This window comes from Schistocerca piceifrons, chromosome 5 (genome assembly GCF_021461385.2).
Source record: "Schistocerca piceifrons isolate TAMUIC-IGC-003096 chromosome 5, iqSchPice1.1, whole genome shotgun sequence".
NCBI classification, from domain to species: Eukaryota; Metazoa; Arthropoda; class Insecta; order Orthoptera; family Acrididae; genus Schistocerca; species Schistocerca piceifrons.
This window is the reverse complement of record NC_060142.1, coordinates 384162835-384186428: the sequence shown is the minus strand read 5'-3', so window position 1 is coordinate 384186428 and position 23594 is coordinate 384162835. Positions and strand designations below refer to the sequence as shown.

At 42.3% G+C, this 23594-nt stretch overlaps 1 protein-coding gene across 1 annotated transcript in view; it reads right to left on the bottom strand.

Moving 5' to 3' along the window:
* Positions 1-23594, bottom strand: part of LOC124799005 (adenylate kinase isoenzyme 5) — a 466936-nt gene that overhangs the window by 124277 nt on the left and 319065 nt on the right. Inside the window, exon 5 of the mRNA XM_047262541.1 lies at positions 23013-23195. Within this exon, the coding sequence (XP_047118497.1) occupies positions 23013-23195 (183 nt within the window). The remainder of the gene's footprint in view (positions 1-23012; positions 23196-23594) is intronic.

Here is a 23594-nt window from a genome sequence, read left to right as displayed (position 1 = left end):
AGACAAACTGACACGAAGATCTGTAACATAAATGAACCACACATCTCATATCCTGGCTAGCGTCTCTCGACAATCGCCACCGGTTATATTAGATTACATGGAGGGTGCACTTCTCTGGAAGCTTTGGGCGATTTGTGTATGACGATTCCAGTTACGTTACAAATTGGACATAGTTCAGTAATGTACCAGTCACATTTGTTCAGATACCCGCTCATGAGGGAATGACTGAGATGCGACTTCTCGAGGTTCTTCCGTAAGCGTTGACCGCGTATTTATTCACATCAAAAGCTTCAGTTGCCAGTTGTATTGTAGTTTTAACCACACGACAGATTTCGAATAAACCGCGGCTTATTTCCAACTGTATTAATTGCGTATGACATGGAGAACGCGCTCACATAATAGAATATATAAATTCGGAACGACATACATCTTTGTTAGTTGGCGTGAAAATTCATTGGTTTCAATAAAGAAACCATCTGTTAATCAGTATCATTTTTGCTCTTCTGAAGTCAGCACCTCTATTCCCACGGAGAGAAGTCATTCAGTGAGAAGTCCATAATTTTGACGTGACTAATGTACAACGTTGACCTAGGTACAAACGTGGCCGTGCGGTCTAACGCACTGCTTTCCGGGCGGGAAGGAGCGCCTGGTCCCCGGCACGAATCCTCCCGGCGGATTTGTGTCGAGGTCCGGTGAACCGGTCAGTCTGTGGATGGTTTTTAGGCGGTTTTCCATCTGCCTCGGCGAATGCGGGCTGGTTCCCCTTATTCCGCCTCAGTTACACTATGTCGGCGATTGCTACGCAAACAAGTTCTCCACGTACGCGCACACCACCATTACTCTACCACGCAAACATTGGGGTTACACTCGTCTGGTGTGAGACGTTCCCTAGGAGGTAGGGGGGGGGGGGGGTCCCGGGGGCCGAATCGCACAATAACTCTGGGTTCGGTGTTGGGCGGCGGAGGGGTGAAGTGGACTGCGGTAGTCGTCGTGGGGTTGTGGACCACTGCGGCTGCGGCGGGGACGGAGCCTCTTCGTCGTTTCTAGGTCCCCGGTTAACATACAGTACATACAATACAATAGGTACAAACAATTATGTTAAAATATAAGGAAACTTTAGGTTGCCCGAATCACATACAAATGTAAAAATTAAAATATGACGACTAGATTACTTCCAACTTTCAATGCAACAATCCTAAGATCTTGCTAGTATTAGACGCAAGTTAAACAACAACATGTCTCATTTTTGCTACCGCTGTTACCACTGAATTTCTTATTTTACGTGTCTCTTATACAAGTTCAAGTTACTACACGTATTCAGTCTATATCCAGCCTACGTTTAACACGAGCATGATCTGAGGATGGTTGCACTGATAACTGAAACTACTCTGGTCATCATACTGTTGTACATGCACGTGATCTAGCCAATTAAAAGAGTTTGGGAAAAAAATTCAACAAATTACGTGAACTCGCTCTCTCCTTCCCTGAAAATGTCAGGCATGCATGTCCTCTAATTAATGTTTCTTTTTTATCTTGAGGGCGACCTATTGCTTGACCAAAATCGAAAGTTTTAATAAAGTGACGTACAGCTGTTGTGTCAAAACATGATTTTTCACAGTAAAATTGAATGGTGATTCTTGCAAGGAACAAGAGTAATTTCTCTGAGGTAATTCGTCTTTATGGATGCCTTGTTTAAAACGCGACGTTAAATTGTATAATATTTTGGATTCACACTTATGTGTCATAATCAAATGAAATAGTAGTCGCCATCGTTTGACAGCAAATATCCGTAGTGCGTTTATTACAATTAGAACACCGTTACTAGTTTCTGATAGTATCTATTTTTTACCGTTTCCTATATCTAGAGAATTTTACTTATTTTATTCACATTAAATATTTTTTAATCAGTCGGCCTATCATTTGAACTGGAGTACCACAACGAAAGACGCCTTTGTTTTAATGACTGCCGCCCCAGTTCGTGCATCATATCCGTGGCACTCTGTCCCTTATTCCGCAATAATATAAATCGAGCTGCCCTTCTATGAACTTTTTCGCTGTCTTCCCTCAATCCTATCTGATGCGGGTCCCTCACCGCTAAGCAACACTCCAGTAGAGGGCGGACGAGCGTAGTGTTATCAGTCTCCGTAGTAGACATGTTACATTTTCTAAGTGTTACACCAATGAACGGCAGTCTTTAGTTTGCTTTCCCCAGAACATTACCCACTTCCAATTTAAGCTCTTCATAATTGTAATCTCTAATTATTTAGTTATTCGTTACATTTTATTCCATTTTATACCAAAATTTAAACCAAATTCCCTGACATTTTTAAAACAAATCAATAACCGCCACTCGTAAGCAAATATACGTAATCCTCTTGACAACTGCGACAAACTAAGTGTCCCATATGGATACCACTGTGCAGGTACGTTTCAAGCATGTTTACCAACACAACAACGAAAAGTCAGACGAATTATAGTAATACAACAAGCGAAACTACTGAATTCCCGATACTTTTTGAACACACATTGTATGTCAAGCCACGGGGTGGAATACAACATTGAAACATGGCTATTCTAAGTCTGAAGCCAGTGTTATCACGCAACAAAAACAAATATGTGTAACTACCGGAAGAAGACATACGAAAGATCGTCGCAACTTGCGAGTACATACGGCATATCTGCGCTTAGGTGAAAGTAATCACTACTCTCATGGGAATGCAGCCAAGGCACATCCAGTACTGTTGCCTTATCCGCGAGCGGGACTCCACGGACAGAAAGCACCGCACATAAAGAGGGAATGTTCGATCAGAAACAACAAGATAGAAGGAAGGCAGCAAGTGAAAACGTCCTGTGTGAGCGTGACTTCAAATAAAGCTGAGATTCGTGAACAATATTGTAAAAGCAGCAGTCCTAGATTCAGATGCTTTTCGATACCTGTAGAACAGGGTTCCAAGAGTTACTGAACACTGAAAGACATGCGTAAGTGATACTGTCAGTGGTACCCATCTGCTGACTATGTGAATATTATAAAGGAGGTATTAGAGCGTACAGATAGTTGTCTTATAACGTGTCCCTCAAGTCTCATCTGCTCTACTGGCGTCTTTCTTTTTTCTCCTAGAACCTGGGTTCAGCCAACGATGAACACGAAGAATATTCTCGTTAGCTCATCTGGGTGACGAAGTTGGTAGACAATTTCTGAAAGCTTAAGCGTGACATGCCAAATGTTCAGCACAAATGCACGTCTACACCCAAGAAATTTGAACCAGACACTCTCAAATTAAGAATAAAAGTTCCATACGAGCGTGTACATGTTTCCTACGTTGATTAAACGTAAATCTATTTTCATTGGTTTTCCATATAGCTACAAATGATCTAGTAAAACTATTGCCTATTTGTCATTTGCCTTGATACAGTGATCATCGAGGTCCCATATTTCAAGAACGGTGGGTAATAGAACGAGTAGTTTACTTGTTATTGCGCAGTCAGTTCCTATTTTCTTAGAAAGAGTGTTACAATCCAAGATGTGCAGCGAAAATCTTTTGTTCTTTAGTGTTATTTTTAAACGGTCGAAAAATATGTGAAAAACTTCTCCAGTATCTCCCGTCTCAACTTATTTAAGTATTCTGAGGGTTCATTTTGCGTGTAAAATGTACGGTAGTATTTCTTCTCGTAATCCTATGGCGTTTACCGCGTCCTTCATATAGCGGTTGGACAAATATATGAAAACACCAAAAACACAACGCTTTAGCATGCCTAATGCGGTGTATGAACCCCGTTGGCATTCGTTAAAGCATCCAGTCGACTCGGATTTTTTTTTGGGGGGAGGGGATTTTGGGCGCAAAACATCTAAGGTCATAAGCGCCCAGTATAGAACCATAGAATGCTGGGACCGTGAGGATAAAAAACCGTTTCGAGGTCCAATACAGAAAGGAAGAAAAAACAAATCTAAAACGTCAAGACGTTACGGAAGAGTATCTAAAAGACGTCGACTGCTTTTTAAAAAACTTAAAACACGAGCCACAGTTCGCACGTCATCCGCTAAAATGTCCGGAAAAGCGGGCGGCAGCCCGACCCTAAGACGTAAGTGAATAAATTAGGGGGAGAGGATCAGGAAATGTCTGACTGTTAATGGCTGGCTACAGAAAGGACAGCTGGGTACAGGGTCGCCACTCAACAAGTGGCGGTGACTAAAGCGGCAGTGCCCTATTCGCAACCGAGCTAACATTACTTCCTCACGGCGAGACGGCCGGGAGGATGTCGACCAGGCTATTATTACTTCCTCACGGCGAGACGGCCGGGAGGAAGTCGACCAGGCTGTTGGGAGTGGTTTGGCTTCTCTGAGTTTGTTGCCATGAAGGGAGCATCGACTCGGAATGGACAGATACAGGTCTTGCAATGTTTTCAAGGGAATCATATGTCATTCTTCTTGCAAAGTAGTGGCAAGTGCAGGTCACGATGGTGAAGGTAGATAGCGATAACACACCCTTCTCTACAAAGCAGACCACAACGGGTCAATAATATCGAGATCTGGTGACTGTGGCTGCCAGGAGAAATGCACTAATTCACCCTCGTGCTCACAAAACCAGTCCAGGACGATACGAACTTTGTGAATAGAGGGCCTGTCGTCTCGGAAGACATCCCCATTGGGGACGAAACATTATACCACGGGATGGACCTGATAAGTCAGAATCGTCACATAATCCTTGGTAGTTAATCGACCTTGCAGCGTGACGGTGGGGCCCATGTCATTGATATGGCTGCTCAAATCATCACCAAACCCCCGCCATAATTCACTATTGGGACGAAAAAGCGGCCAGAACTTGGAAATGGTGTGAACCGAGAGTCATTCGACCAAATGACTTTCTTCCATTGCTCCACAGTCCACGTTTTATGGCTTCGGCGCCATGTTTTCCTGTTGCGGGCATCTGCATAACTGATGAATGGTTTTGGAATTCCAGCTTGCCCTGCAACGCCCTGCTTGTGGAGCTCCAGTCGTGTTGGTTTGTTGCTGACAGGATACGCGAGTGCGACATTCAATTCTGCAGCGACTTTCGCTGCTGTCGTGCCTCTATTTTTCTGCATATGACCGTCTGTCACAATCGCGCAACACACATTTTCGTACGCCTTGTGACTCAGTGGGTGATGATTCTCCGCTTTTCCTGTATGTGGTATGACTCTTCGACTTGACTTCGCCTACCATAGTTACCGCAGCATCCGCCATACGACCTCCAGCAATTTGCCCACCTTCGAGATCAATTACCTCCGACTCACAATTGAGGCGTTGAGATCAGAAACGGACTTGTCATCATTTTTGGGGGTATATGAGTTATTACTATAGTTGGTATTTTCACACGATTCCGCATCTGTTGGTTCTAAAATGGGACTTGTTCAGCGATTTTTCCCTGTCAAAATCAGTGTTGAAATTACGTTTCGTGCAGAAAGAGGACTTATCACAGAGATAAGTCCCTATTTTGCACGAAAGAACGTGAGGCGTGAGGGCAGCACCGTAGCGGTTTGCACTAATCAGCTATGAGATTTCCAAATGGCTTCGGTGACGGAACCGTCAGACGAGTCCGAAGACGATTTACATGAATTTAAAAGGAAGAAAAGACGCCCCGAACTCTGGAAGAGGAATGTGATTAAACAAAAGAAGTCAAGGGTTTGGAGCAAGCCAACTGGAGAGGGAGCGTTGTTCCTAGGAGAGAAACAGATGCAGATTGCAGGTAAATAGTCATACAATGTTCATTGTTTGAATTCTCTATACATAATGTAATATTCTGTAGCAGAGGCAAGTTGTGTAGAAACATTGTTCTAAAATGTGGATATAAATTCCTTTCATGGACGCAAAGTTGAAATTTATGTTTTGGTTGTAATACAGGAAATCGGTAAAAATATGTTATTCGTCGAGTATATAGGTTAATAATACGCTAATATCTGTTTACAGATGCCGGCGTAAATATTTTGAGAAGTTATCATTTGTTTAGAAGGAACTATTGTTGACAAAATTCAGCAATATGCCCAACAAAGATGGACAGGATGGATACTTGAGTGCTCACATTATTCCCGTCTTTCCAAAAGCAAGGAGGTGACGCCCAAATTCCATTACCAATCGTGGAAGGACAGCAAATTATTACTATAAGGTAACTGGCATTACAACTGTAACATTATTTTATTAACCATTTCGTTAGCGAATTATGTACATCTTTGATACACGTTTTGTAAAATCTTTAAGACAAATAGTAAAGGCATATATTTAATAGGGTTACAGTATTACGATTATGTAGATTTTTGTTTTATGATACTAATTCACTTGTATCTGCAGGTTAAAGTTGGCTTCAAGGAAACTATGGCATACAAGAAAGCTTAATTATTGCACTCCATGGCATATCAAAACTCCGAGTGGAGAAACTGTGCCGCTTAAGTCAATATTTCAGTACAATGACTGTTGTTTAAATCAAAAAGGGGATATGTCAGTCATTTTTATTACCATTTTCTATTATTTGCCTTCATCCTATGATTACAGATTCTTGGTATAACATTGCATTCTTCCTCACGAGTCTTTGGGACTAACTATAAGGTTTGGGAAAAACGCTATACAGAATTATACAGTTTTTTCAATATATCTCAGAACATCAATTGAGTGACATATTCCATTTTTGATCTCAACGCCTCAATTACTCAGAACACTGTTCTGACCACGACTGACATCAGCAACGTATTTGGAACATTGTACTGGTACCGTTTGGGTCAAATACAACAGCGCAACATACAAGCTTGTACAGCATCTTCATCATGTTCAAGCGTGCATTTCTCGCCATGTTTGTATATTTTTGTCCAACCTCTGTGCGACGAGTGGTCATAAAGTTTTAATTATCACTTAGGAAAATCAAATTGCAACCGTGAAACTTGGTGCTGGTGTTACTAATTTTCCTGCATTCCTACGTACTCGTCTTTAGCGTACTATCAGCAATCTAGGCAGCACAACTGTTGCACATTCTACGTCCAGTATCTCTATCCCCAAGAGTTCTGCACAAATAACGATGGCATACCTACCATTTAAGTTGCCTGAGCATCTCCGATAAACCTTCGTATAGGTTACTGATCTGTTACTGACACGCTGTTTCTTAATTCCGCCGATTTCTGTTGTCATATCTCTTTGATAAATGTTGTTTATACTAGCACAGCATTCTGGAACTTGTCGAACGCGAGTTGTAAGCGTTTTTCTTAAGAGGTTCACCACTGTATCACAGACACGCCCCGATTAAGTCTAAGTCTCCCGTTGGCCTTCTAGTGATATGAGTTGCGGACCGTAGACTCCTGAGGCCTTCTGCATAGTCGAGGCTGCAAAGTGGATATCAAGGCGGCGCTGAAGTGCGTCATCGAGAATACTTCAGAACTGATGAACTTGCAAGTCTCGGATGGCCCAGGCTAAGGGCACTTAAAAAGCTGCAGTGGGCTTCCGACGCTTCTCATGTTTTACAGTGACCCTGCTGCTGAGTGGAGGCCACAGAACTCGGTGAGATGGTGGAGTCGTCGTAAAAACTCAAATGTTTCGTGTTGTATCCTTCTAATTTATGTAACGTTTTTTTCCTTCTTATTTCAGTTACTGTCCAGTATACACAGGATGAAAAAAAATCTAGTAAACATCGGCTCTAAAATGTATTCCTTAAGCCCGAAGCACTTGCTTATCTTCTCTGCTATGAATCACACTTTTCATGAACAAGAGCTCACAGCTCTTAAGGTATGCATTTTGATGCCCATGTTTACTGGGTCTTTGTTCTTTTTTTGGTCTACACTACCGCCTCTGAAAGTTCGTCGGTGGAATTGTTGTTCACCCTTTGGAAATCTCAAGAGAGCTACGCTGTTGTTTGGTCTGAAAAAGGATCATTATGCTCTGACAATTTTGTTCTTCATTAACAGGAAGAAAGGCTTGAGAGTGATCTTTTGCCAATTCAACGTATCCAAAACCGAACGCTGTAGAATAACTGTTGATTAATTATTAAAATAGCGGAGTCAAACACTGTAATAGAATTTATTGCGATCTCCTGTGTGATTATTGCTGCTTAGTGTTATTCTTTTCGTTTAGTGACGTTTAAAAGGGGCTAAAACTGGTTCGAAAAAAATTGATTTTCTGTAATCAGATGCAGCACCTTTCCATATAAAAAAATCCACTCACGGTGTTCTGGTACATCCTAGATTTCACCCCCCCCCCCCCCCCGATTTTATTTTTCATGCGTGTGAGGGCAGTTGTTATTTTGCGTAGTCGACAATTCGAAGAAATCAGTTCAGTGTATTCAGTATATATGAAATAATATTGAAATACTTGAAAGAAAATGGTTTGGCTACGCTTTGTGTTACTAACTGGAAGAAATTATTCATACTGTAACAAAATTCCCTCATCACTTTTGTCGTTACTTCATGACAGTGATACAGAAATAAACTGAAGTGACAAAAGTAATGGGGTAGCGATATGCACACATACAGATGACGGTAGAATCGCGTACACAAGGTACAAAAGGCCAGTGCATTGGTGGAGCTGTCATATGTACTCAGGTGATTCATGTGAAATGATATGGCCGCTCGACGGGAACTAATAAACTCTGGACGTCGAATGATAGCTGCAGCTACACGCACGAGGCATTCCATTTGGAAAATCATTTGGGAATTCAATATTCCGATATCCACAGCGTCAAGAGTGACCCGAGAATACCAAACTTCTTGCGTCACCTCTCAACAAGGACAACGCAGTGGGCTACGACCTTCACTTAACGACCGAGAGCAGCGGCATTTGCGTATTAAGTCTGATTTAAAGTATGACGTTTAAAATCTCTATCTCCTATAAATATTATTGAAATATTTCGAAATTTACGTACAGTATCGGTCCCAGTGGTATCTATAAGCAAATAAAATACCTTTTCTCAATTTTAATTAGGGCCGTTGTTACATTAACTTTTGAAGTGTGAGAAATTTTCGCGTCCGGAAAAGTTTTCTTCTTTAGATTGCAAATCTCGAAAACTATTACACACATTGAATAACATCTTGGTGTATATACAAAATGAAATAGAATTAAAATTCAGTTTAACTTACCGTAAGGAGATGACGAGAGCTGGCCAAACAGTATCTCTTAGTCTCACAACAAGAATAAGAACTAATCGAAATAAATTCACAAACACAGTAATTAATGGCAGTAAGTACACTACATACTAATCAGACAATGCGAAAACACCGCGTAATTCAGAGTCAGAGTCAGTGGAACTATCCGTTTCGCTCCTCGTATTGGCAGATATAATCAAGTCTTCGACACTTTGTTGAAATATACCTTCATTGTTCCCTGCGCCCTGTATCACTCCTTCCACGCGATGTACTACCTTCTGCCAGTCTTCCGATGTCACAATTTCAACTGCCTCTTTCAAAAGGCGTTCCACTTCGGTTAATGTGAATTTCTTATTTTCTGCAGCAATATGCCGTTTAACCTGAGCCCAAATCAGCTCTATTGCGTTGAAATGGCAATGGTAAGGAGGCAATCTGAGCACTTTATGCCCTTATTTTTTTGCTACTTTATCCACAATATAAATCGGGTTCTTTGGCTTGTGTTGCGATACAAGTTCTAATAATTCTGCCCTTGTCAAATTACTGTCGAACTGTACCTTATGTTTCTGTAACCAGCTAAGAATGTCGTTTTTCCTCGTTGCCTTTGTGGGTGCTTTATCTTGTATTACTGAGTGATAAGGAGCGTTATCCATAACAATGATAGAGTTTTTTGTTATTTTCTGGAGAACGCAGTCTTCAAACCATTTCACAAAAGTATTGTGGTTCATCTCTTCGAGGTAGTCGGAGGTCTTATTTGAACTGAATAGTAGCAGACAATTTGGAATGAAACCTATTGAATTACCGGCATGCACTACAATTATCCTTTTTCCTCTGCCGATCGGAGCTGCCATACTACCGCTGATGGTACCGTCTGCCCAGCCTTTTTTTAAACTGTGTCTTGCATTCACCCCCGTTTCATCAAGCCAAACGATATCATCAAAATTTGTCCCCACTAATTCTCTAAGAATGCGGCATCGCCAGGCTGCAATATCTTGGCGTTCCATTAGTAACTTTCTGCCAGAGATGGATTTATTGCGGAATCCTAACATTTTCACGACTCGTAACAAAGACGATTTACTACCCTGAAACAGGCCAGCCGCTGTGAGGGTAGCATGTATTTTTTTGAGTGTTGGATACTCCTTCCTCGAATAAAATGCGTATATTTGACGACGAATGGCATCTTCCTCAAATGAGTCAAGTTTTGTGACCCTCTTCTCTAGTCGCCTCTTTTTCCCAAGTGCCTCCAATTTAGATGATTCACTTGAGCCTTCTTTCGTGAATTTCTTCTTGCGGATTCTTATTACTGGTCGTTCGCTAACTTGCAGAGCAGCTGCAGTTCGCTCCACCACCTTCTCCAAAGGAACGAGAGGCCCTCCTGCATCCCTCTCTTTCTCTCAAAATAGTCCCTTAAGGAACACACGTATTCACGCGCCTGACTGCGTGTAACGACGCCATGTTCGCCACTTTTTGGAGCTTTCCGAAGAGTGTGCAGCCTCGGCCTCCCTCTCTTGCGACTGCTTTCATCAGACTTCGTAAACACGCGAAGCTACAAGTCACTCAAATCTCTCACCCGCACGTCTACAACGGCTCGCTGAGGACTGGCTGGCACAGCAGAGCGAAGTGACAACGCAGTGGCAGCCGGCAGCGCCGGCTGCCATTGGTTTATTGGTGGTGGGAGCCCTGCAGCCCGTTGCCTGTCAAGTGACAACTAGTATAAATAGTAGTGTAGTTGTCAATGCTAACAGAGAAGCAACAATGCTTGAAATAACCGCAGAAATCAGTATGGGACGTACGAGGAACGTATTCCTTAAGGCAGTGAAGCGAAATTCGGAGTTAATCGGCTATGGCAGCAGACATCGCCTGCAGCTTCTCTGCTTGGCTCGTGATCATACTGGTTGAACCCGAGACGGCTGGAGAACCGTGGCCTGGTCAGATGAGTCTCGTTTGCAGATGCTAGGGTTCGAGTGTGGTGGACACCCTACAAAGCCATCGACGCAAGTTGTCAGCAAGGCACTGTGCAAGCTAGTGTTGGGTGGCTCCGTGATAGTATGGGCTGAGTTTACATGCAATGGATCGGGTCCTCTCGTCCAACTGAACCGGTAATTGACAGGGAATGCTTATGTTCGGCTACTCTGAGACCGTTTACAGCCATTCATGGACTTCATGTTCCCAAACAACGATGTCATGTCACCGGGCCAGAATTGTTCGCAACTGGTTTAAAGAAAAATCTGGACAATTCGAGCGAACGATTTGGCCAACCATATCGCCCGACATGAATCCCGTCGAACGTTTAATGCGCATAATCGAGAGGTCAGTTCGCCCAGAAAATTCACCGCCGGCAACACTTTCGCAAGGACGACTGTAGGTGCAGGATGGCGCAGTATTTCTGCAGTGGACTTCCAACGACTGGTTGAGTCCATGCCACGTCGAGTTGCTGCACTACGCCGGACAAAAGAAGGTCCGACACGGTATTAGGAATTATTCGATGACTTTTGTCTCCTCAGTGAAAACCGATAGTTAGCGTTACAGACTGCTGAGAAGTTCGCTTCGGAGTTCTGCGACACCGGAAGAGCACAAAAGTATTGGAAACCAGTTGCACCAGCTTCCAGAGCTTGGAACCCTAATACCGACGTATGGTTGCATATGCATTCGTTGTTGCCAGGGAAAATCGTTCACGGCGTCATTCGTCTCTGCATAAATTCAGCAGCGCCCACCCTGTAGACTTGACGCAATTTTTCAGATGTAAAATTTTGAGTTATCACAACAACCACAGAAAGAAAGATATTTTTCCTGTATGTCGTAGGACACAACCCCAGTTGGAATCTCTTCTAACGTCTAGAGACCTTCTTTGTATTCCAAGATTAAGCCTGACTCGTCACTAAATACTACATTTTTCAATTGGGGTATTATATTCACCAAAAGTAATTGAAATACCAATGTCACACACTTCAATGAGAAAGACAAAAACACACTTCGCAATTGAGAGCTATCATATTTGTTTACTTACCTTACAGATATTAAAATTTTTGTGATTCAGTTTGCAGTAATGAAATACTTGGATATTTACAGTATGGAATTCAGAGGACGCTACCACTGAGATAGCTGGTTACATACTACTGATTACTTAACCTTCTTTTCAGTTTACTAAACGTCATCAGTTGGCTCTGTCTGTGGCTGACCCGAAGAGAGTGCGTGATAGATGAAATTCTGCAAGAGAAGTTACGTTTTTACAGTATATTTTCTATCTTGTGTTTCACCTTTTTTCAGAAAGAGTTTCAATGAAATTAAGACCAGTAATTCGAACGATCTATAGAAGGAATTCAGTTCCAGCGAAACGATGAATCTCTAGCAGAGAAAACTATTTCTTACTGACTTTTTCGCGAAAGTGTCTGTTATCGAATTGGAAAAGACACTGTATTTTTTCCTTTATAGGAAAAAGGGAGCCGACAAGTAAATCATTATTGCTTATCATCAAGAACCGTTCCGTACAATAGAACATTCAAGTTCTTGTGGATACGTATGATAAGAACTGAAATTAAAGATATCTTATAGAGTCATCTGCTTTACCATAACAATGATCATCATCACGGGACTTTAAAACCAGTAAGCTAACGAACTTTTCAAACTGTGCTGTCCTAAAGTATAATGTCAAATAATTCTAGACTGAGGCAAGAAAGCCTTCGCTAAATAAGAGAAAGTGGGCCAATATGGGGACACACAGGGTCTTCTCCCAAGGAGCCCCATGTTCAAAAACGTGCGCTGTACAGTGTGCTCCGAAATATTTTTGCTGGCACCAGCATTGAACGTTATCGTCAGATCTCCGATACATCGCTACCTATGAGTGGGTAAGAGCTGTTTCAAAGTTTCGACCAACACTGGAAGAGCTTCCTTCACAAATGCAAGCACACACAACACTAAATGTGTAAATGTCAGAGGATTTCTGAATTTTGAGCCATGTGCCTTTTTACTCTTGTTTATTTCTTTTTTGGTTGATCAGTTTGGCTATTACTGTTTTTAAATGGACGTTTCACTGACGACTATTGTGCTGTGGTCATTTGTGCTTCGTGATCTTTCAGATATTAACACGTGCCAAATAAATTAATAGGAATAGAGATGGAAAGAGTTACGTCTAAACTAACTAATTTGTCGACTACTTTTTAAAGAAATATGTAGTGATGAAGTACACATGCTTGCTCAGTTCCAACGACTGCAGACTCAGCCATGGTTTTTATAAACTAGATGTAATTGTTAACTTTCACCACCTTCGATTCATACAAACGTGTGATAATTTTAACTATTAGTGCATTCGGTTGTCACATTGTCATTTTTTCCGAGTAGCTTCATAAAGAAATAATTTCTACTACCGACAAGACTTATATCCCTTACATGGTTTATGTTCGTTTGCTTCATATAAGTTCCGGCAAACATCTAGCACATTTTCATCAGTTATGTTCTTAATACTGCTTCGCAACGATATTGTAGGATCTCAAAGGCCAGAGAACGGCTGCTGAATCAAATATGCTAATTTGATCGAAGCGGGATAGTGGAGAGGCAAGCAGAAAGGTGGAGGTGCTGTGTAATTTACTGGCACAGTATTTTTGCTCCCTCCTCCCTTCTCCCCCTTCCCCCCCCCCCCCGCCTCCGCGTCCCCCTCCCCCTCCTCTCCCCCGCGCACCAAGTTCGGTTGCTACGGTCTGCTGTTCAAATACAAAATAAGTTAAGAAATATCTTTTTTGCCTAATTAAGTATAATGTCAAATAATTCTAGACTGAGGCAAGAAAGCCTTCGCTAAATAAGAGAAAGTGGGCCAATATGGGGACACACAGGGTCTTCTCCCAAGGACCCCATGTTCAAAAACGTGCGCTGTACAGTGTGCTCCGAAATATTTTTGCTGGCACCAGCATTGAACGTTATCGTCAGATCTCCGATACATCGCTACCTATGAGCGGGTAAGAGCTGTTTCAAAGTTTCGACCAACACTGGAAGCGCTTCCTTCACAAATGCAAGCACACACAACACTAAATGTGTAAATGTCAGAGGATTTCTGAATTTTGAGCCATGTGCCTTTTTACTCTTGTTTATTTCTTTTTTGGTTGATCAGTTTGGCTATTACTGTTTTTAAATGGACGTTTCACTGACGACTATTGTGCTGTGGTCATTTGTGCTTCGTGATCTTTCAGATATTAACACGTGCCAAATAAATTAAAAGGAATAGAGATGGAAAGAGTTACGTCTAAACTAACTAATTTGTCGACTACTTTTTAAAGAAATATGTACTGATGAAGTACACATGCTTGCTAAGTTCCAACGACTGCAGACTCAGTCATGGTTTTCATAAACTAGATGTAATTGTTAACTTTCACCACCTTCAATTAATACAAAAGTATGATAATTTTAAAAAAAATGTTTAACTCTCATGTGCTCGAATAATTGTTATTATTGTTATTCTTGTAACTGCTAGTTGCAATAATTAGAAGGAAATACAAACCGTGGGCCGTTTTTCCGCCAAGTGTGAAAAGTGCGGAGGAAAAGAAGAAAAATAGGAGAGGGGGGAGGGGGCGGCAAAATAATATTTCTTTCAGAAGGGGGCTGCGACGAGAAAAGTTTGGGAACTCCTGGTTAGAACTTTTCCTTTACTGCCATTATAAATTGATTATTCGAGATACACACGCCAGAAGCAGCAGCTTATATCAACAGTTATATGTGTCGAACTGCACGTATGTACCTTACGCCAGCATTTCGATAATGAGCTACATATATATCAACTATTTTTTGATTCGGATTCCAAGGTAGAAGCGTAAAGAGAATAGGTACGAAGTTGTCCGTGAATAGAAATAAGTGAAAATATGTAAAGGCAGGTCGTCTCTAGGGGACCATAATAGATGGAAAGAAAGATAGAAAGAAAAGGGAAACGAAATTTTGTCGGCAAAGAGCGACAAGGCAATTCCGCGCGAGTTTTGAAAATGTGTGTCACACCACTGCGCCGGAGCAGATGAAACTGCAATTTTAACGCACTCAGTAGCGAGCCAGACTGTGAATCGAGCCCTAATAGAAATTACAGCCTCCTTGAATATGTGTTCTACAGATGGGGACGGAGCTTGAGGTTTCTCAAAGAAAATCATTCGACCACGGCATAATGGCCTGGAATACTTTAATAAGAATGACATTTCCGGTCGTGAGATTCGATGCCTGTTGGAGAGAAATCAACACTAACTCTCTCCTTGTTGGCCGAGAAACCTCCTGCAATTTTTCATACGTCATACCAATAACAGCTTCCAACAGTCTGTTGACTTATGCCTACGAGAAGAAGCCCTTCCGTCGGCCCGCAACTATTAGTGCATTCGGTTGTCACATTGTCATTTTTTCCGAGTAGCTTCATAAAGAAATAATTTCTACTACCGACAAGACTTATATCCCTTACATGGTTTATGTTCGTTTGCTTCATATAAGTTCCGGCAAACATCTAGCACATTTTCATCAGTTATGTTCTTAATACTGCTTCGCAACGATATTGTAGGATCTCAAAGGCCAGCGAACGGCTGCTGAATCAAATATGCTAATTTGATCGAAGCGGGATAGTGGAGAGGCAAGCAGAAAGGTGGAGGTGCTGTGTAATTTACTGGCACAGTATTTTTGCTCCCTCCCCCCTTCTCCCTCTTCCCCCCCCCCTGAACCCGCACCCCCCTCCCCCCACCTCCCCCGCGCACCAAGTTCGGTTGCTACGATCTGCTGTTCAAATACAAAATAAGTTAAGAAATATCTTTTTTGCCTAATTAGTAACATTAGGGGAGTTGTTTGTTCTTAAAATTAGCCATCTCGTCGACAGAGCTGCTAAAATTGGAATCGATTACGTAATCAATTAGCTTGTCTGGCTCAAATCAAGCAAATATAAAGTAAAATTATACTGAAACGTAATTCCTGGAAAGTAATATTTTCTTAATAGTTATTTATAGTCTCTTATTAATAATCTAAGCACTATTAACAATTTATGAAGACCAAATATAATCTGTTCTTTATTACACCATCATACCAAAACCATTTTTCTGTAGCTGCCGTAAACAATAACATACAGTTTATTTCACTTCTAATTTTTTAGGAAGTTTATACAATATTTTCAGTGCGGATTAACTGTTATTAAACTTTCTTAAAGATTTATAAAAATTTTCATAGTCTGCGTAGAGAAAATTGCAGGAAGCCAGTTTTCGAGCAGGCCACAGCTTAATCAGTTTTGGCAGAGGCGCAGGAGGCTGCCGTCCAATGCGGTGGTGGTCTTTCAGAACGATTAAACTCAATTCCCGAAGCACCTCTTCGATATTTATGATCGATAGTTCTGAGGAAGGCAACGACAAAGTACGAAGTTGCGCGTTGCGTGACAGGCTGCTACTTACACCCTGAGATTAGTCCACGTCAATGAAAAGTTACGGCTGTGAATAATATATGCCATCCAGCGAACCGGAGGAGCCAACCTGCGCCGTTCAGCAGGACTCCTGGACGAAAGACTGTCACCGGAATGCCAACTAAATTTTTCAAGTGACACTTTCTTCTATCTGGCCATTCAAATGTCAAAGCGGAAATTACAGTTTATCTTACCGTAGCACTTGGATGACTTATGATACACTCATTACACATAAGTGATTGCCATTTATAGTGATCAATACACAGTCGAAGCTCAGATCAAGTTAAATAGACAGTTCTCTTGGAAATTAGTCACGTGCTTAATTCTTGGTCACGTGAGCTATTCAATTGCAGCACTCTGTCCATCGTTATATTCGCCTCTGTTTCCTCAGTTATTTCTCGGCTCGATAGCGCCACGCCCTGTCTGCGTTTGTTTCCGGTTGCAGTTAGTAAAGTCCCTCTCCCACGTGACTCGATGGCTTGGTGCAGGTCTTTCAACTGGACGCCACCCCAGCGACTTGCGTGTGGCTAATCTACCTCAGTTATCCAACCGGGGAAACGCAAAAACCGAACAACGTGTCGTCCCTGGGGACTCATCACTTCGGTGAGCTGCGAAGGCTAGATTAACGACAGACTGAAAATTTCCACGGTCCGACGGGATTCGATCCAGGGACCTCTCGGTTGCCAAACACTCAATTTATAGCTCTGGACCACAGCGCCCGACAGGAAGTAGAACATTCGATTTAAAGTGACAATTGCGACAATTGTTGATGGTAGATCTCCAGTGAATCTTTTAATTTAATTACTTTTTTAATTATAAATTAATAAATTGCATAAAGAATTTCCAGTCTGCAGTGAAGTATGTGCTTATCTGAAACTTTTTTGCAGATTATAAACGCACGCCGGACAGGGACCCTAGCACAGGACCTCTGCATTTCGTAGGAAAATGCCCTACCGACTGAGCATTTTATGTCCGATTCAGGACCCGCCTTCGCATCTTTACTTCCTACTTTTGAAACTTCACAGAAGTAGGAGAAAGGTACTGGCAGAATCAGAGCTGCGAGGGCGGACCGTGAGTCGGATATTAATTACTCAGTCGATAGAGCACTTACCTGCGAAAGGCAAAGGCTCCGGCTTCAATTTGCCTTCGAATCAGGCGCCACAGGCTTTCAATACTGGAAAAGTATTGGGTGCCAGCTTAGTTGGTAAATCTGCGACAAGTGAAAATCTGGCACGTCTATCTGGAGCTACTATGTCCAGTGTCATTCTAACATTGAGACTACTCATACATGTAAGCTTCATTTGCTAAAAACAACAATGATATGGAACCTGAACTTGTTTACAGAGACCCAAAGTCATTCAAGACGATGTTACCTTTAATAAGAATGCTCAACGAGCGTCTAGAGAGGACAATTCCAAAGAAGACTCTGCGACTTTAGATATGGAAATAAAACATCAATGTACTGATGTTATTGCCTAGATTTTTGTAAACAAACTAAGAATAGATAGAAGATTTCAGTAATTCAAAGGAGCACAGAACCTGAACTAGTGCCGCGCGGGGTGGCCGCTCGGTCTCGGATGCCTTGTCACGGCTCGCACAGCTCACCCCGTCGAAGGTTCGAGTCCTCCCTCGGGCATCTGTGTGTATGTGTGTTTTCCTTAGCGTAAGTTAGTTTAAGTTAGATTAAGTAGTGTGTAAGCCTATGGACCTATGACATGAGCAGTTTGGTCCCCCAGGAAGTTACCACAAATTTCTAATTTCCTGAACTAGTGATCTATGGAAACCTGTGGTTCAAAGAGTTTACTGTCCCAGCAAATAGATGCTGTTGAAAATGGAGACACGAGGGAAACTGTCCGATACAAACTGTTGTCTTCCGATTTTGCAGAATGGTAGGGATTATGCATCTTTCCACGATGATAACAATATCATTAACACAAAGAAACGCCCAACATTGGTTCTATGCGTGTGGGAAAATAAAGCTCTGAAGGTGTTACGTACGATGAATGCTATAAAATTCTATTGATCACCATTGTTATCTATATGGCCTACAGCGAGGAGTATTCAAGTTGTTTTGAAAGCCAACCGAGGCTTTGAACCTCATTACACTGCAACTTTTAAATCTGTGCGCCTCTCCTGCAGAAAACACTAAGTTAGTGGCAGACAATAAGGTGGATGCTCGATCGCAGAGATTTACTTCGACATTCAAAAGCACTGCCCTGCAATATAGATCAATTGGCGGCTTGCATAACACTGCAGACAGTGGTAACGTACATAGCCTGGACACAATAACAAAATTTAGCACCACATAGTTCCTCAGTGTCAGACTTACGAAAGCAACACCAAAAATGATATAGCGGTAGCAGATATCAAAGGCCATCCTTGTAAGCAAATTTATGCCGATTCCATTTATCAATTAAAAATGAAATTTAACCACTAACACTTGCTTTATTTTTACAAATATAACCTGTTTTGGGCGTCGACTAAATCGCTTACAAAAATGTTCAAATGTTTGTGAAATCTTATGGGACTTAACTGCTAAGGTCATCAGTCCCTAAGCTTACAAACTACTTAATATAAATTATCCTAAGGACAAACACACACACACACCCATGCCCGAGGGAGAGCTCGAACCTCCGTCGGGACCAGCCGCACACTAAATCGCTTAAAAATCGTTAATAACATACTCAGAAATTTGTAACGCAAAACAACGTTTTCACCGTATGCATGACTATAAAAATGTACGGTCTGTTAATGCTAATGTAGGGATCGCTTCCATGTACGTTGCAACTTTGAGACACACGGAACGTTGGGGACAGTCTTTCACTCTGGTATAACACGACAGCGGTCGCTTTAATCGTCACATCATACTCCCGCGACCGAAGTTGTACGCTAAATATCAATGATTCGGGCGCCTTCTAAGAAAATTTGTGAGAATTCTGTTGATGATTTCTTGTCATTCTGTGTTTCTGGACTACGATACAGTGTACGGACGTCTGCTTGCTATTACATTCATATCCTACACTGTCTGACAAAAAATTAAAGCACCCAGCAGACACTAGCGGATGTGGGTGTCATTTCGTACACATACACAGAATCGGAGGGTATGTAAATGACGAGAGTCACTATTCTCTGTGACTATCAGAGAGCAATAGGGTTGTTCATGTTTAGTATTATTGCCAGGAATGGTACACTATACAGGGTGTCTCACCTAACTCTGCCACCTCAAATATCTCTGGAACAACAATAGATATTCAAAAATGGTTTTCACCAGCTTGAACGTACGGCAGGGGCTTAGAAAACCAAATACTATGCGAAATTTTAAAACGGAAACGAATAATATTTTCAACACAAATTTGTGTGTTTTTAAATGGATACCGCTATTATTTCGGAGGCAATCAAAAGCACGAAAAATAAAAAAAAAAATGACGTTGGTTGCATCGCAATACGTCAATTATATCCCGAGAAATTGCGAAGCGAAGTTGGCGCTTGAAATAAGTGAACCGCAGAACTAGCGCACGTCCTGAGACTCAAGCGTGCACCTCACACTGCCTGTGTCAGGGGCTCACACAATGGGAAGGTATGCACAATACACAAAAATTAAACAAGTAACACGTCCACCGCAAAGTTTGCTAAGCCACTGCCGTACGTTCATGCTGGTAAAAACTGTTTTTGAATATCTATTTTGTTCCAGGTTCCAGAGATATTTGAGGTGGCAGAGTTAGGTGAGATACTCTGTATAAAGATCACGGACAGCGTCAGGTATTGAGTGATCACTGTGAAAGGCGCTCACATGCTGCATACTTGGGTGACACAACGTTAACAACACCTGACAGAGTTTGGATTGAGCTTCATTGTGGGTCTCCATTTGGTCAGCTGGTAGAATCGTGAAAATTCCGGATTTGTGGGGTATTCGGATGTGACAGTGGCCCGATGTTCGCCTGTATGGGAACTTGGCGGCAGGCTTACTCATCGTCAAGATTCTGGTCGACCAAGTCTGACCACGACAAGGGTAGATCGCCTTACTGTGCACCAAGCACATCGTAACCCTTTCACGTCTCCACCTGCCATTCGATAGCAAGTAATGGACTCCCTGAAACGTTCTGTGTCATCCCACACAATTGCTCTGAAACTTCTAGGGACTTACCGTTTCATGCGTAGGTTGCAGATAACAGCACAACACAAACAGCTGCGTTAGAGTGGCGTCGTGAGCGGAAAGCATGGACTGCTGGTGAATGACGTCCGATTATGTTCAGCGATGATCGTCGTTCTGCACTACCCTGGGTGTCATCGTCGGCGAGTAAGCCAGCAAAGTCGGGAAACGTCTCATTCTTCCAATATTTTGGAGAGCCACAGCAGTGTTACTCCTCGCCTCACGCTGTGGAACGCTCTGGGGTATGACTTCAGGTGACAACTTATAGTGACCGAGTAAACTCTGGAGATGCAGGTGTACGCCAGGGCTATCCTGAATCCTCATGTGTTACCTCTCATGCGACAGTATCGTGATGTCATTTTTCAGCAGGATACTGCTTCTCCACACACGGAACGTTTAAGTACTCACATGGCCAGAAAAATTCTCAAATCTATCCCTGATAGAACTTGTGTGGGACCTGCTCGGGCGTTCTGAGTCGTACAGACAGTCGTTTCTCGCGTCGCGCGATCCGCGAGTGGAACAGCGGAGGCAGGAGAGGGGGGGGGGGGGGGGGGAATATGACTTTGACGCGAATAGTGCCCTCCGCCACACACCGGTTGGTGGCTAGCGGAGTATATATGTAGATGTTGATCTTTGACTCTGTGCCAGTTTCCAGGATATCAACGACCAATTACAACAGCTGTAGGCCTGCTTGCCTCAGGACAGGATACAACAGCTTTATGACACCCTTCCCAACCGAAACGTGCAGCACCCAGGTAAGACAGGATACAACGTCAAAAGTGGGTTCATATTGTCAAGTTCTTCGTAAATTTTACTCGATATTGTTATCACTTAAATAACATCACATACCCCATCAACCTATGAAGTTTCATAAAGTTTACTAATCTTCTGGATGCTCACTAATTTTGTCAGGCATAGTGTCTTGACTGGTAAGTTTAATCTAACGGATCACGAGAATAAATTTCACACCTTTTCGGGGAGATATGAGTAGAATGAGACGCTGACAGTGCTGTTGATGTAAGCAGGCGCTTTTATTCTTGAACGAATATCTGTGATTAAATGTTTTGAATACGCCGACATTTTAAATTCCCAGTCAAACAGATTAATCTCTGCGATCTCGCGTCGTGTGCGTCGCGTGGCACAGTTTGGGGTCAACGTCCTCTGTTTCACCTGAGAATACGACGTTCGCGTGACGTAAGCTCACGTGCTTCTAATATGACCTGTGCCAACTGCGTACTCGTCTCTTTTAACTCTTCGTTCTCCTTACATGTGTTGCACGGTGCAGACACGTCGCAACATAAAAATCACCTATTAGTACATCATATTGCTGTTGCTAACGAGTACGTTCATTCACCGATTTTAGGATCTTCTGCATTTATTTGCGTTAACAAAGCAGAAATGGATACTGGGAATATAAACAGCATATCAGTAAAGGAACAGATAACAAACTATAAAACTCTGTGGTACGATGAAAGCATGCAGAAATAAGAGGTCGAAGCTAACGAAATAACAGAAGAAGCTTACAGAGAGTTATTTATAGCTCAAGAACACGACGAAGCACTTTTCAAAACAAAATAACGAAAACAAGCAAGGGAGGACTTAGAATACCGTATTTCTATTGAATGTGCTATTCAAATTAAAAATAACAGATGCATGGAAATATGCGATTGTCATAACTTCTCCAAAAAAGGAAATCGAAATGAATGCCGAAACTGGAGAAGTGCAACTTTTGTAGATGTATACTAGATACACACGATAATTATGTGCAAAAGAATACAATTAATAAATGGATCTTTTCTTGTAAGGGAAGCGTTCATGAAATTGACTGGAAATGTCAGTTTTCAATTTATTTTTTATTTGTTAGTAGAACTCATGGAAAAATTTCAATGGTGATATCGCATCCGAAGTACCTGAAAAATAACTAAACGTGTAACCCAGCGTTCCTGCCCAGCCCACATTTCCGAACTATGGCTGTGTGGAAAATTTCACTCGATTATAGCACCTACCTTATTACGGTGTTGTTTTTATCCAGCGTTTATGGTAATAAGACGTTTTAGTTACACGCATAACTCTCTCTCCGCAAGCACTGAAATGAAATGACTGTTTGGAATTATTAGGTGGTAGACCCCATTTAGGCTGTTCGGCAGTCTGGTGCGTCTTTCTGTTTGATGCCAGATGGACAACTTGCGCCGCCTCGACAGAGATGAAATGTTTAATACAACACAACCGTCCAACTCTGTGTCTACCGGGAATCGAACCCCGCGACCTGTAAGCAGTGACTTTAAGCGCTAAATCACGAGCTGAGAACATCGCAAGTGCTGAAATGGTATCAGTAAATAGCAGAGGACTTGGAGTTAAGTGTGGCCGGGTACTCACCGCGTAGAGCATGCCGCGCTGGTCGAAGTAGTCGGCGACGGGCATGACGTGCTTGTAGAAGTTGTTGAGCTCCATCCGCGCCAGACTGAGCACCACATGGCCCAGCTTGGCGCCGTACTCGATCTGGCGCTCCAGCACCTTCTGCCGCCAGCTCACCAGGATCACGCCGTTCACGATTTGGATCTGGGCACGCGGAAACACACATCGCAACACATTCTGCTACTTGTGCATCTGATGCACGATACAACAGTCACGTCCTCATAAGGCATAATTAACTACTACAGATGGCGTTCATCACTAAGGTATAGTTAATCAGTAGACCTATACAGGGTGAATCGCCTAAAACCTACACCGCATATACTCTGGACATAGAAGGCACTATCGATACGCGGTTTTCACAAGAACTGAATTTTAGGCAAGGGCGCGTATTTGCAGCCAACGCACAGATTTTGAGATGACTAAAGTGCATTTTTTACAACTATTACAATTTTTTAAGTGGAGCAATGCCAGCTGACACTAAATTCCTAAAACTAGCGTAAATCAGAATGTCAGTGGCGTTTGTTGTGGGAAGCTAGCGCCGGT